Genomic DNA, 15,734 nt, shown 5'->3' on the forward strand with positions numbered 1-15,734 from the left:
GTTGGCAAATTGTTTTGTTAACTTGTTTGTATCTGCTTGCCCTCTTGCTTATTTATTGTCTGTCTTTCACACTGATATTAATGCTGTCCGGGGTCAGGACTGTTTCTTTCATTCACCTTACGATTCCAGCTCATAACTCAGATCCTTGCACATCGTTTATATCCTATAAATACATGATGGATATCAAGTGCAGACTAGATTGTAGATCGGTGGTATGCTAGTAAATGTCTAGCTCTCAAAACAGCAAAAGAAATCAAACAAAAAGCAGCCCAAATTTGTAGTATTTACCAGTACCTGTGGTGTAAGTAGTCCCACCATGGCAGATTTCAGGCTACCTGAATGACCTCACTGAACACTGAGCTGGGAAATGATTCACAATAGCACTTCATCGTTTCAGATTTCTCTGTGGGAACAGAGCTATTTAATTACTTTGCCCAGGTTCATTTAGCGACTCAACAAATCATCCATTCATCTGCCTTTCAGTTCACCCCTTCAGTAGCATATAGAGTATTTAGGTAGTTTTTAGACAGTATTTCCACTGTACATAGTAGTCCCTTAAAGAAGGTAGATAAAGTGTAAGCAAAAATAATTAGGAAGTGATGGATTTTGAATACTTACTACATTTATTTTTAATATCATTTATTTAACTATAGTTGTATAGAATTTAATTTTTAGTGATGGCTGCATTTAACAGCTGACTTGCAAAATTCCTGAAAATTGAGCAATCTGTTCTTGCAAGCAGCCTTCATACCACTGGAGATGACGTATGGTGGACGTACTGACCACTCTGCCCCAGTGTTTGCCTTATAAACAAAGGAAGGGAGAGAGCTGGCAGACATGGGTGATTAGTTCTTATTATAGAAACATTTCTCTGAGAGTTTTTATTTAACCTTTCACTACTAAGGAAAAGACTTAAAAAAAAAAAAACCACCACACTGATAATAAGGAAACTGATGTCGTCTTCTGGTTTGATATGCATGATTAGGTTCAGTGTCTAGGCAAGAGGATGAGGGGACCACAGCGAGAAATAAAGAAATCACACAATCACACAGAGGGAACAAGAGCGAAAACAATGCTAACCTCCTATTTAGATCCTTGTAGATCCTGAAGTGCTTGGTGGTCAAGAGCACGTAATTTTCCGAAAACTAGTCCAGGGCCAGAAGTCCCTCGTGCCTGTTTTAAGTAATGACATCTTGGTGTGCTGGACTGCCTGCCACTTCGTGTGTGTGTGTGTGTGTGTGTACAGTGGGAAGGACGTGAGCCCCAGATGGTGTCTGAAGCAAGACCTGTAGAACTCTGGGGATTCGGAGCAGATGACGAAGGGGAGGTGACAGGCTCAGAGAAAAGGGGTCACAGGGAGTAGGAAATATGAAGAAAAGAACCATGTTGTGGGTGCATTGCCACGCTGTGTAGGGTTTTCGCCTTATCAAATATATAGTTAGAGGGGGGCCTGGTATTTTTAGATAAATGGACTATTGATATAGGAAATATAAATCATAATTATTAAGTACCATTTACCACATTAAAGTTTATACAGCCACAATGAGAAATCATGAGCTCCATCTTCAAAAGTCAAGGGAATAGAGCTTGGTGAGTGCATTTGACCTTTAGAGCCAACGCCACCAACTCCCGTCTGTTTACTTCGACAGGGGCTAGAGTTTCTTAACCCTTGACTCATATTTGAGCCCATACGAATCCTTCTAAGCCAACAGCATCAGTCCTAGGATGGAATAATAATTGCCTTCCTTATTGCATAGCCATCCTCCCCCAACTGGAAGTTTTTCTACTTAAGTTGGTGACATGGAAAAGGAGTTCCTGAGTGAGGCATCAGTTTTCACAGATTAGTTCAAAAAAATATTTAATGAGTCTGTGTTTAGTGCCTGGTACTATTATAGGGCCTGAGGTTATAGAGAGAAAATATAGACTTTGCATTTAAGCAGGGGGAACAATCAAGAAAATAGAAATTCTAAACACAGTAGGTTGTGAGCTGTGATTGAGATCTGTACAAGGTGGTCTTGGACCCCAAACAGGGGCACATTAACTCAGATATCAGGAAGGACTTCCTGGAAGTGACACTGCCTTGGTACTGAAGTGTGAGTGGAGATTAGGTAATAAAGAGGAACTAGAATGTTCTGGGAGATGGGAAGCCTGCAGAAAAATGAAACCTAGAATCCGTACTGGGAACCATAGAAAGTTTGTAATGCTTAGAAATGAAGGCTTAGATGCTTAGAAATGAAGGCAAGACTCCATCCCTAGGGAATCTGAAAGGAAAAGAGGAGTGAGAGCAAGAAGACAAATTACTCCTATTTTATTAGTGGCAAGTTTTCCCATTATTGTCCTCTGTTGGGATCTTGATGATCTGATTCAAGAGGTGGGGATTTCATGTCAAAATAATACTTGATGGAGGATTAACAGCTGGCTGTGTCCTTGTCAGGTTTGATGTTGTTGCTTTGTATTTTGCTGCAGCTGCTGCCCATTCACACTCTGAGGCTTGGCATGGAAGTGGATTCCTTTGATGGGCACCATTATATCTCTTCAGTTGCTCCAGGTGGTCCTGTTGATACATTGAACCTCCTGCAGCCAGAGGATGAGCTTCTTGAGGTAAAATTTCTGAGAGATAAAAGACACAGGACAGGAATTTCTAAGTTGTAGGAAAATGTATTTTTACCAGAAATGCACTGAATTACATTATTGCCAGTGTAATGTGAACACTTACATTGAAAAATACTTGGGGACTATCCTTTCAAGTATACAACATAGTATTATTAACGATAGCCCCCAAATTGCTTTAAGAGTAGATCTCAGATGTTTTTACCACACATACAAAATGGTAAGTAACCATGTGCGGTGATGAATGTGTTAACTAACTTAATTGTGACAATATTTCACAATATAGATGTATGTCGAATCATCACACTGTACACCTTAAACTTAATGTTTTGTGTCAATTTTATCTGAATAGAACTGGAGAAAATGAAATAAAATAAAGGCAAAGAAAAATATAGCCTATGTAATGATAAAGAGAATAGATAATATGCTTTCAGTTCATTTTCCCCATCTTTTGGGACTCCTGAGATGTTCTTTCAAGTGCTTATTTAAGTGATTGAGAAAGAAGCTAATGTCTTGCTTTAGTTTAATAGCAGAATTAGGATTTTTTTTTTTTTTTAGCAAAATTCTTTTTTAAGAGACAAATCCCTATCCCTTGTTTGCAACATGTAGTCACATTCACTTGCAGGTTTTATTGGTTATTTCTAATAAGAATTAGGCTAGCTGGATGACCTCAGGCTTATGTATTGCTGACTGGTATTCAGATTGTCTCCTTGGGGCTCACTTCTCCAACATGGCAGCCTCTGTGGGCTCACTCAGGCTCCCCAGCCTGTCTTCAGCTAGAGCAATTCTAGAGCACTTTTGCTCTGACATAACGTTCTTGAGAGATTTTGTTAGCTTGGATAGTCTTAGAGCTAATGTAATGAACAAACAGCATTGAATCCCCTAATTTTACAGACAGGAAAATAAGGCATTGATTTCCCCCAGCTTTATATACTCATAGCATGATGACTTTAGTTCATATTTTCTACCTCCCATTTCACTGTTTTTTTTTCAAATACACTACTTCCTAAGCTCCTAAAAAAACAAATGTGGGGAATGGTCAAACTTAAAGAAGGCTGGTAAAAGGGTTCTGCCAAGAGTTAGGAACCACAAGAAGCTCTAATTTGGGTTTAATAGAATCAACCTTGTAGCCTTAGCCAAGATTAGACTCCCATGGGCCTTGATTTTAGAGATGTCTTTCTAAAGTTGATGTTTACTGAAAGTGAGATGACAAGGATAGCAAATAGGGTTGTTGTTGGGTGCAACTGCATTTTTGAGTTGTGTCTGGCCACCTAGAGAAGTATGTTGAGAATTCTGGCTGACTTTTGAGGTCAGAGGGAAAGCTGCCATGACTAGTCGTTAAATTTTGTCATAAGCATAGGACGGCTGGATGTGGGAGTCCGGTTTTAAGCTGTAGATAAGTGGCTTATTTTTAGAAGTGCTCAAGGAATCCTACTGGGATGCTTATTATGGAATAATGCCTTTAAGTTTTACTACATGACTGAGGGGTTTTGTTTTTTTGTTTTTTGTTGTTTTTGGTTTTTGTTTATTGTTTTGGTTTTGGTACTAAGATCATATCTTTCTCTTTTGATTGTCAGGGTGTATACTAGCTTTATGGATATCACACATAATAATCTGTAGATTGGAGACCATTTCTATAATGTATAGTTTGTAGGTATTGAGAAAGGAGATATTTTTGTTTGGAGAGAAGTGGAATTTGTAAAAACCAGTTTGATTCTTTTTTGTGAGAAATACACATGTATTGTCCTGTATACCTGAAACTAATGTAATGTGGTATGTCAACTACAGTTTTTGAAAATTTTAATTTCAGAGTAGTTGACATACAGTGTTCTGTTAACTACAATTAAAAATTATAATAAAAATTATAATAAAATACTTTTTCTCTAAGGAAAAAATATGCATACACAAAATTACCATTTTAACCATTTTGGTGTACAGTTCAGTGGCATGAAGCATGATTCACTAATAGTATGTGGTAGGTGATAAAGAAATAGTGGCAAGTATAGAGGAAGTGTGCATGATCCCAGCCATCAGCTGAGTCCTCTGTGCTTCAGCCAAGCCTAAGATCCCATGGGCCTTCCATCTTATAAGAGAACATGGTATAATAAGGTAGTATACTGTAATTCTTAATTAGAGATTTCTGGTGAAAACAAGGGAGATAGGAAGTGAGGCATAGGTTTGAAGTCAGAAGAGCTGCCCCTGTGTTTGAATTTGCCACAGCTTCACAATCTATCCTCTGACACGTCACTCAACTGTTTTGAGAGTTGTTTTTCATCAGTAGATGCCTACCTCACCATGTTTTTGTGAGAGTCTAGTGGAATAACAGCAATGTAAACTTTATTTTATTTTAAAGATTTTATTTATATGAGAGCGTGTGTGAGCTGAAGGGGGCAGAGAGGAGCAGAGGGGAAGGAAGGGGGAAAGAATCTCCATCAGACTCCGTGTTGTGTGTGGAGCCTGACCTGGGGCTCGATCTCACGACCTGAGCTGAAACCAAGAGCCCTGCGCTTAACTGACTGAGCCACCCAGGTGTCCCTTAAACTTTATTTTTTTAACATACAGTGTTTTATTGGTTTCAGGCATACAATATAGTGATTCAACAATTCATACATCACCCTGTGGTCATCACAACAAGTGTGCTCCTTAATCCCCCTCACCTATTTCACCCACTCCCCACTCACTTCCCCACTGGTAACTCTCAGTTCTCTGTAATTAAGAGTCTCTTTCTTGATTTGTCTCTGTTTTTTTCCCTTCCCTCATTTGTTTTGTTTCTTAAATTCCACTAGTGAAATTGTATGGTAATTGTCTTTCTCTGACTTATTTCACTTCACATTATACTCTCTAACTCCATGTCATTGCAAATGGTAAGATTTCATTCTTTTTTATGGCTGAATAATAGTCCTCTGTGCGTGCACGCGCGCGCGCGTGTGTGTGTACACACGTATACCACATCTTTTTTTATCCATTCCATTCACCAGTCGATGGACACGTGGACTGTTTCCATAATTTGACTGTTGTAAATAATGCTGAAGTAAACATTGGGATACATGTATCCCTTTGAATTAGTGTTTTTGTATTCTTTGGGTAAATAGTACTGTGATTGATTGTAGGGTAGTTCTGTTTTTAACTTTTTGAGGAACCTCCATACTGTTTTCCAGAGTGGCTGCATTCATCCATGTAAACTTTAAAGCATTATCTCACTGTGAGATCTTGGCAGTATTATCGCTGTGAAAAGGCATAAACAGTCTTTATGGGATAAGATGAATGAGGATTGAATGAGGTAATGTAGTGGGACAATACTTGTACAGTATTATGTACTCTGCAAATGTGTATGTGTGTGTGCTTTCTAATCACAGAGCCTGAATAATTAAGACTTGATAGCACTTAAGAGGGTCTCAAGTTGGAGGGCCTAGAGAAATACTGTGAACTCTAAAATAAAAATTGGCTTATTCTGAATAGCCAAATATAGAAATAAAAAAATCTCTTAAGTTATCCAAATAAACTCCCTGAACCTAAAGAGTGTGTGTGTGTGCGTGCACATGCGTGCTCCTTAGAGCTTAAAACCAGAAACACAAATATGCTTTGGGGTTAGAACATTGTGCCAAGTCTCAGCCCAGAGCAGCTATTTACAGCAGCCATAAATCCTCTTAGATAGGAGCTGGTAATGGGAAATGTGACCAATCCCTTAACAGTAGAGAACAGTGAGGAGGACTACCAGGCCCTGCTATAATAATTGGAGACAATTCAAATGAATAAATAATGAGCTAAATAAATATTTAAATGTACTCCAAGATAAAAACCTGAAAAGTGATTTTCTAATTTGTTGAAGTAATGGGAAACACAAACTAAGACTTGCGTATGGTAGAATTCTTGGCTTTGGTTGTATCCGCTTGCTTTCTTCTCAGTATAGAGTACTGTGTATTCAGATGATTTGAGAACTTTCTGTGTTTGTGGCACCACTTGGCACTGGGGACGTGATATGACCAGTGAAGGTTGACTTTCAGTTCTTCCGGGGAAAAACCTGTCAGCCGCTGAACTTGCTGTCCCCCGGATCCCTTTCATCAGTCAGAAAGTCTTGGGAGATGCTATTGACTGTTCTACCGGGACCAGCTCCCTGGAGCATATATGGATCTCTTTACTCTGTGGTGGTATCTCTGTAAATAATTAAGAGGCAGAGAGATGGTGTCTGGCCTGATGGCTGAGTGCTTGTATGTTGAGGGCCTGAGAGTGGCTCCCAGCGATGATTGACTTGGGGCTGAGGCTGCTGCTGCTGAGATGCGTGCAACAACCCAGAGGGTCATATTCTCTGAGAATGACAGATTTTGTGCAAAGGTTTCTCCCAGGAAAGTCAGCCCCACCGGTTATCTGGACATTAGCACGGCACCTGTCAGAAGTTGATGCCAGCCCAGAAATATCTTTAAAACGAATAATGCTACTGACCCCTCCCAGGAAGATAGGAGTCAGATGTGAAAAGAGTGGTTAATGCCTGGATTACGTTCATGCCTCAGCTTTTGGGGAGTAGCAGACAGATCAGTTTTTAGGGGCATTGAGTCAGAACTGAGAGAGCTTCTGGAGCTTAAGTCAAGTAGATAAAAAAATTAGATTTATCTTTGTAAATCATCTTTGGTGCAAAATATTACTGTGCACTAAAATATGAAACTTAGATAATTTTGTGGTGATAAGCATTAAGCATTAGTAAGGAGTAGCTGGTTATCATTTTGTTTTAAGCACATGGAACACACATCAAACAATTCGAAAACTGACACACATCCTATACTTGATGGCTGTGTGAGCAGAACGTGCAAGAATAGAATGGAGGCAAACTTACATGTATTTCTTTTCTGTAGACATGATTTCTCTAGGAAGGTATTAAGCGTCAGAGGGGAAGATGGACCATGAGAAACTACGGACTCCAGGAAACAAACTGAGGGTTACTGGAGGGGAGGTGGGTAGGGGGATGGGGTAACCAGATGATGGGCATTAAGGAGGGCACATGATGTAATGAGCATTGAGTGTTATATGCAACTGATGAATTCCTTGAGAGCTTGTTTGGAGGTTCTAGCAGGGGAGCGCAGCTACTCGTATACCCTTGACCGAAGAACGGTCCTCCTCTATCGGGGAAGGTCGTCCTCTTCGACCGAGCGCACAGCTTCGGGAGGGACGCACATGGAGCGGTGAGGGAGGAAGGGGACACCCGCCTAGCCAGCCAGATCAGCCGAATCAACCCTGGCGATCAATGGGGTGACAGATGTCGCAGCCAGATCGCCCTCACATCCGCAACTGATGAATTCCTGAACTCTACATCTCAAACCAATGATGTGCTGTATGTTGGCTAACTGAATTTAAGTTTGAAAAAAAGTTTATGGCATGTGAAAGAAAATTGTGAAATTGATGCTAAATTTTGACAGCTGAGTATCCTAGATTTTGTTACCTACACATTGTAAATTGAGCAGTTTTTAACTACAGCCTTAAAATTAGTGTTAATATCTATAGTGGTATTTTTATGAAATGAAAAAGCAAAAGGAGGCATTCTTAGGAAGACTAGCAGTGATATTTAGTGTGTTTAAGGAGAGATGTGTAGAAGTAGATGAGAGAATTCAACATTGGAGGATAGAGAAGAGAAACCATGGAGGTGTGAAAAATTAGGCAGATCACTTATAACCCTCACACGTCTTAGACTTTCTTCACTGAAATTCAGTAAAGATTTAGTCTTAATTTTTGTACATTTGATTTCTAATGTTTTTAGTTACTACTAAAATAACGTTTAGACCCTTTGTTCATGGGGAAAATAAAGCAATCCGGTTTTTATTTGGATAAATCCATGTGAGCATGGGACTTTGGTTTTTTCTTCGGGGCCTGCTCACTTCTAACTTATCCCTTGTCTTTCTAGGTCAATGGTGTGCAGCTGTATGGGAAATCTCGCCGAGAAGCAGTGTCTTTCCTCAAAGAGGTGCCTCCTCCCTTTACCTTGGTTTGCTGTCGACGACTGTTTGATGATGAAGCTTCTGTGGATGAACCAAGGGCCACTGAAGCCCCTCTTCCCAAGATGGAGGTACTAACTGAATATTCCGTGGCTCCCAGAGGAGTGAGCATTCATCAAGAATGCCCTGAACAGTGTGTTTGGATATGAAAGGAGGGGAGAATTTTCCATCTTCTTTTATTTGACTACAGTAGCACTCAAAGGCAATCATGCATAGCTTTACAAACCGTTACTTTTCATTTCACATCATAAAACTTTTTTTCTTCTTCTTCTTCTTTTTTTTTTTTTTTTTTTTTAACCTGAAATGTTGGTGACGTTAATGTGCATGCCCTTTATCTTAGAGAACCTTTTTTTAGTAATTTCCAGGGCTCATTACTTTTGGCTCCCAGTTCAACTCAGTTCATCTTAAGTTGAAGATATTGGTGAGTGTTGAGTATCTAATGGACTTCCCTTTTTCAGAGCCTTAGAAATATGAAGATCTATGACCAGTTTCAAAGTGAGTAAAAATTGCTGTAAAAGCCTTCAGAAGGTCAGAGAATAAAATAACATTTTCTGTGCTCTTGGTACACTTCTTTTTTTAAAAAGAACATTGTGATTATGAGAACGGTTTTAAGCACGTGCTTTGCCGTCTCACGCCAACTGTAACCTCATCTTCTATGCCACTTCCCCATCCTACTCCCACCCCCCCTTTCCAGACCCTTACAAATTATAATTCCATTAACACCAGTTTACTTATTTATTTTTATATTTTTTAAGATTTTCTTTATGTATTTGACAGAGAGCACAAGTAGGGGAAGCGGTAGGGAGAGGGAGAAGCAGACTCTCCGCTGAGCAGGGATCCCAATGTGGGACTTGATCCCAGGACCCTGGGATCATGACCTGAGCTGATGGCAGATCTTTAACCAACTGAGCCACCCAGGTGTCCCATTAACACCAGTTTAGACACACAGAGTCTTCGCTTTACTTGCTTATGGTGTGAGTTTCAAGATAATCGTGCCTCAACCACTAAGTGATTATGTATCTTTGAGCAAATAACTTGACTTTCTGTTCATCCCCTTTTTTTGAAAGTTGGGAATACCTATAGTACTTACTGCCCTCATCAGTTTATATGAGAAGGAAATGAAGTAATATGTGCCCAACTCTTAGTGCAGTAACGCCTTGCACATGAAAAGTGCTCAGGAAAAAGTTAACTATTGCTCTTGACTCCTCCAGTCCAGCCCTCTGTGTTTCCTGATTTCCTGAAGTATGTAAGAGGCTAGCCCTGTCTTAGGGTCACAGATACTTTCATGTGTATTAAGCTTGCTTTTACAAGAAAACTCAGCTCCCGTGAGCAGAGTCATATCTTAAAATTATTTTGTCTCTCATAGTGTTTTTATTTTATACTGGGTGTATAAGAATTGCTTAATCCATTATTGATGGAGAATCTTTTTTTTCTTAACGTTTATCTTTGGTAAAACATATTTCAAGGAAGGAACTGGAATATCACTTTTGTGATTCTTAGTATCTTTACTAAAATTCAATGTGGATGAGGGCTTACCTCTAAAGATTGATAAAAATGCCTTTAATCTCATCTTACAGGGTGTGTAAATCACCCAGCTTGCTGACTCAGTGCTCCCATCTGTCATCCTTTACCACAATGGGTAAACAACAGCTTTGAATTATTCTAAATGTCAACCTTGCTGCCCATTAGTTGATTGCTTTCCATTCTGTAAATACAGGAGTTATGCAGAATTGATTGTATCAAAGTGATATATCTCAGGTTGGACTATAATATCTTATGTATCTTGGATGCCTTGAAATTTCTATAAACTTAGGTTTTATAAGTGTGTGTGGTTTCTTAAAATCCTGGCTTTCTTTCCTATCTTTTTTTTTTTTTTTCCCATTTATCCCCATATCATCTTAGGTTCTTAAACCTTATCTGGTTAGGCAGCTCAGCCAGAATTCTAATGCTCATTAATCAGTGAGGGTATTAAATGCCCCAGTAAAACATCAATCATATTGTATTAGGTATTGGAACTTTACTTTCTATTGGAAGGTATGATGTTTTCTTTTTAAATATCATTTCCTCACATGAGGCTGATATATACAGAGGTTATTGATCCAGAACATCCCACTAATTTCAAGTTTTGTAATTCAAGAACCCCAAAATTGTTCCCATGTTTAGACTCAATCCACCATGGATTGAGTTTTGACTTTCCATGTCTTGCGGGGACAGTTTGAGATCTGGACCAACCCTAATTTAAAAAAATTTTTTGTACTTGCTATGGTGCCTTACTCTTTCCTGTTAGAGGGGTCTCCTTCCTTTGATTTCATTAAATGGATTTCTTTATGCAACTCACTCAAAATTATGTTCCTAGGAATGACGCACTTTGATTTTGTTTACTAAGAGCACCCAAAGTTTTAAGAAGTCTATTTTTAAAAATTACTATTTAGTCTGTAGCTTTATTTAAAAAGTTTCAAGGAATATGCAGTCAAAGATGGATGATTTGTTAATGTACTGGACAAATATTTATCAAGCGCCTACTGTGAGCCAGGCTGTATTGTGGGCTGAGTGGATAGCTATTGGTAAACCCCATGGTAGCCCACACAGAAGTCTCTATTCTAGCCTGTCATTTTGTTAGTTGCTAGGGCTACAAAGAAAAAGAAGATAATCTTTGAGCTTCAGATAGAAGTTCAGAGTATTTTGAGGAAGATAAATCATATGAAAACACTGTATAGTGCTATAAATAGTATTAAAGAGTTAAAGCAGCTCTTCTTCTGTGTAGTCAACTCATTGACCTGCTATCATTTAGCTTCCTAGAATTCCCTATAGCAGTGACTCTCCCCGAAAGGAGGCGGGAGCCTGGAATCGGGGCATTGGGGGTACGAAGTCAAGGAAGATAACCAGGGCCTGTGTATTGGATAGTTTTGCCGACTTACGTCCTCCAAGATGAGATTTTCCTTATTTCAACTCAGTGATTTTTTTTTAAGATTTTATTTATTCATTAGAGACCGAGGGAGAGAGAGAACACGAGTAGGGAGGGGGGAGGCAGAGGGAGAAGCCGACTCCTGGCTAGGCAGGAGCCCTGCGTGGGGCTTGATCCCAGGTCTTGGAGATCACAACCCGAGCCAAAGGCAGACGCTCAACCATCTGAGCCACCCAGGTGCCCCTCAGTGGTTTTTTTAAAACTGGTTTTTAGACTAAGACGATTCCTAAGGACTTGGATTTTTTCCACTTTATTTTTCTAGCGAAGAGTTTCTTGAAAATTTCCAGGAGCCAACGGAAGTGGTTTCTCTTGGGTCTTGTCCTGTCCTCTCTCTGTGTTGGCATCTTTCTGTCTCTCACTGTCATGATGAATTCAGGTATTGCTACTTAAATATCTTATAAGCTTTGACTTTGTATGATATTTTCATTTTTTCTTTAATTGCATATTTTTCCTTTTATGCTTCTAATGGGATGACAGAACTCATTGAAGTATAGGAGGTCAGTGTTAATATTTTGGAGGAAGCAGGTACTTTACATTAAAAAAAATTTACCTGTATGAACAGTCTGCATTTTTAAGTACTTGAATTTTCATGAAGATGTTATACTAGAGTGTGTGTGCCCCAGTGCATGCCCCTTCGAAGATTAAAAAGATAAAGTATGCATGCCAAAGAGAATTCCCAGTTGGAGAGGAAGCTAGGAGATTCCTATTATGTTAATTCTTTTCAGAATTGAAAGGACAGTGTTTTGAAGCATTTATCTTCTTTGGTGTTTCAGGCTGACCACAGTATAGACATCAATACTGAAGAAGACGATGAAGGGGAATTAGCACTATGGTCTCCTGAAGTCAAGATTGTTGAACTAGTAAAAGATCATAAAGGCTTGGGATTCAGCATCTTGGATTACCAGGTATAAGAATCTATATTGAATTTTTGGAGGGATTTGTTTTAAAGGTATGTGAAGTAGTAATTATTTAAGGCACCCACTAGGGCAAACTGAATGATTTGATCTATAATGCTACCATCCAAAGGCAGGTGTTATAATTTCCATTGTTACCCTTGCACTTGGTAGCTTTCTTAGTGAATAAAATGATGGATGATATAATAATTGAACAGTGAGGGAAGCAGCAGTTTTATGCCTATGGATGCTTTTAAGAGACTGGAGTTTGAAGAGGTTTTTTTTATTATTTTATTTTATTTTATTATTTTAAAGATTTTATTTATTTATTTGATAGCACAAGAGGGGGGAGGGTCAGAGGGAGAAGCAGACTCCTGCTGAGCAGGGAGCCCGATGGGAGACTCGATCCTGGGACTCTAGGATCATGACCTGAGCTGAAGGCAGTTGCTTAACCAACTGAGCCACCCAGGCACCCCTGAAGAGATTTTTTATGTGGAGGGATTTTCCCTCCCATTTTTATTGAGATATATTTCATATATCATAAAATTCATGCTGTTTGGTTGTTTTTAGTATATTCAGAGTTGTGCAGCCATCACCACAGTCTAATTTTAGAACCCTTTCATCACCCCAGAAAGAAACCTGTCCACATTAGAGTCATTCCCAACTCTCACTCTACTCTCTCCCCTTCACATGAAGGCTTTTATTGTTTTGCTTGTCTGTTGATCTCAGTGAGCTTGAATAAATAGAAATGTTCTTGATGAAATTATATATTTATATTTAATACAGAACACATACTATTTATGTATTTATATGTACTCCAATTATAGCTAAAGTCACTAATGCATTTGGGGGGTTGTATGTGAAAGATCGCAATAGGACACCTATATGTTGTATCAGTTTATGGGTTTACAGTATTTTTAGACCTTCTGATTATCATGGGGAATTTAAAAATGTTGGCAAAAAACCTCTTCACTTTTAAGATGCATATTTTAATACTTTAGTGCTGCCTAAACACATTGTGGTTTAATAAAGCAAAATGTACTCTATCAAAGCACATAAAATGCCAAGTGATATAAAAATCAATTGTTTTTATATAATGAGGCATTCGGGAACAGATTAAAAGAAAAATACTTTGAGCATTATGTAAGAACATTAAATTCCATATTTAGATAGTGTGATTTAAGATTACTGAAATAGATTATTCGTTTTTGCTGGCATATTTCTGTGCAGATAACCCTCTCTGTTATTAGAACTTTTCTTTGGAATATTACTGAATTATGATTTGCTGATTGTAAATAATGCGTATTTGGGGAAATATTTTTATCAAGAAGTATCAATACTGTAAGATTCTAGAAGTTTCTATATTGGTTAATATAAGGGCATATAAGGGGGGGTAACTGGGTGATGGACATTAAGGAGGTCACATGATATAATAAGCACTGGGTATTATATAAGACTAATCACTGACCTCTACCTCTGAAACTAATAATACATTCTATGTTAATTAATTGAATTTAAATTAAATAAAACTATTAAAAAATATAAGGGTATATAAAACATTGGAGATACCATCTCAATTTTTCTTCCCCAATGTACCCTTCTTATCTACCACTTGGTAAATGATAAATAAGTATTTGCGGAATATTGAATAAAGTTTAGGTTAGCCAAAATTAACTGGAAGTAAATGAACACATTCAGTGAGATTTTTTGTTAACCATTTTGATAATTAGCATTTAGTTTAGAAAACACCTTTCAGATGAAGTGTTAGATATTCAGCTACATTTCCATTATGATTGGAAGCTATATGTATTTGCATTCTTATATAATGGTTGCTCTTACCCTCTTAAATGACATTGTGTGCAAGTTTTATATTTTCAATATTTCCCATGTTAAAGCAGAGAAGTGCTTTAGAAATAAAAACAAAAACAAACTTAAGTAAAGGAGAGAAAGAAAAAGTTGGGAGTCCTTAAGAGTTTAACCTCTAATTTACAGAAGAATTTATATCAGTTCTGAATTTATATCAGCTTTGAAAATATGAAAATATGAAAAAATTTTTTCTTCACTGCATTCCTTTAGGTATGCCTTTTTGAAGCATACTTTGGTTTTTATAAATTTTATTCTTTTAATAAAATTCTAGGTTTTCCCCCCTACCCCTTATCTTCCTCATAATCATCATTACATATACTGACATTTCTGCACAAATAAGTGATTTTGCTGTAAAAGAAGTAATTTACCTTTGTGCTTCTCAGAGAACTGATAGAAAAATATTAAATTTTTGAAATGCTACTTTGATTCATATTAAAGCACTCAGCTTATTTACTTCCGTAGCTAAACCTTGGAAGGAAAAAACATTCAAACTTAAACTGAATTTTTTTCTTAAGTCAGTCTTAAGTACATTTACTTATAATTGTATTCAGCACATTTTCACCATTTGTCAGTGGCATGTGGAACTGTTAAACACTATGACATTTAGATGACACATAAACACAATTTAAAATTTGGTTTTGGGCAAGTTAATTAATTGGTTATATTATCCCTTGTTGTAATTAGGTAATAAATTCTAAGTTCAAAAAATTTTTTTTTGCAAGGGCAGGTGAAGGTTTAGCAAAAGTCATGAAAGGCCATGTTCCTGGCCATTACTGTATTTGATGCATCCTGTATGAATTTATTAGGTAGCTGAATGGGGCCAATGCAGATCCACCCACATCCCCTTTCCCCCCTTAGCACATTTAGAATAAGAATACTTTAGAAACATTTTGGCCACAGGGAGAAAGTTATAGGAGAGTGGGAGAGCTTCCAGGTTGTAAAGGGCTGCATTAGCAGTATTGAAGAGATTGAAAATTTACTTAGCAATATTAATTTCTCACTAACTGATTTTTCTTTAAAATAGTAAGAACTTCCTCAAGAACCTGACAAAATTATATCCATCTCTTTCATTGCTGCTTATGTAATTTCTTCATCTGTAAAATGGGGATAATGTCTAGCTCAGAGGATTGTTCTGGATTAAGTAAGTTAATGTGTAAAGAAGTAGGAAATATTAACATTACAATGGGTATGTGAATATTGATAATCATCCAATTTAGAAAATAAACTACGGAAGTCTTGATATTGTCTTTGAAGGTATAGCCATACTATAGTATAGTTGAACCCTGTCAATTTTTAGCTATCTGGTTAGATTAGGAAAATTAATAAGTAGATACCTTTGTTTAGTGAAATCTAAATTTAATTGTAAAAATTACATTCTAAAATGGAGCCAACTCCTGATGAACCATCGTGAATTATCCA

General features: G+C 37.7%; 1 protein-coding gene across 6 annotated transcripts in view; it reads left to right on the forward strand.

Annotated features, from left to right (window-relative positions):
- PATJ (PATJ crumbs cell polarity complex component) overlaps positions 1-15,734 on the forward strand; it is a 345,082-nt gene that overhangs the window by 59,459 nt on the left and 269,889 nt on the right. For all 6 annotated transcript variants that reach the window (XM_087865951.1, XM_045802203.2, XM_045802205.2 and 3 more), the window contains exons 15-17: positions 2,467-2,601; positions 8,501-8,662; positions 12,330-12,461. In XM_087865951.1, coding sequence (XP_087722077.1) covers positions 2,467-2,601; positions 8,501-8,662; positions 12,330-12,461 — 429 coding nt within the window. The remainder of the gene's footprint in view (positions 1-2,466; positions 2,602-8,500; positions 8,663-12,329; positions 12,462-15,734) is intronic.

Source organism: Ursus americanus, chromosome 12 (genome assembly GCF_024610735.1).
Source record: "Ursus americanus isolate L20-20 chromosome 12, mUrsAme1.1.p, whole genome shotgun sequence".
In the NCBI taxonomy this organism is placed as follows: Eukaryota; Metazoa; Chordata; class Mammalia; order Carnivora; family Ursidae; genus Ursus; species Ursus americanus.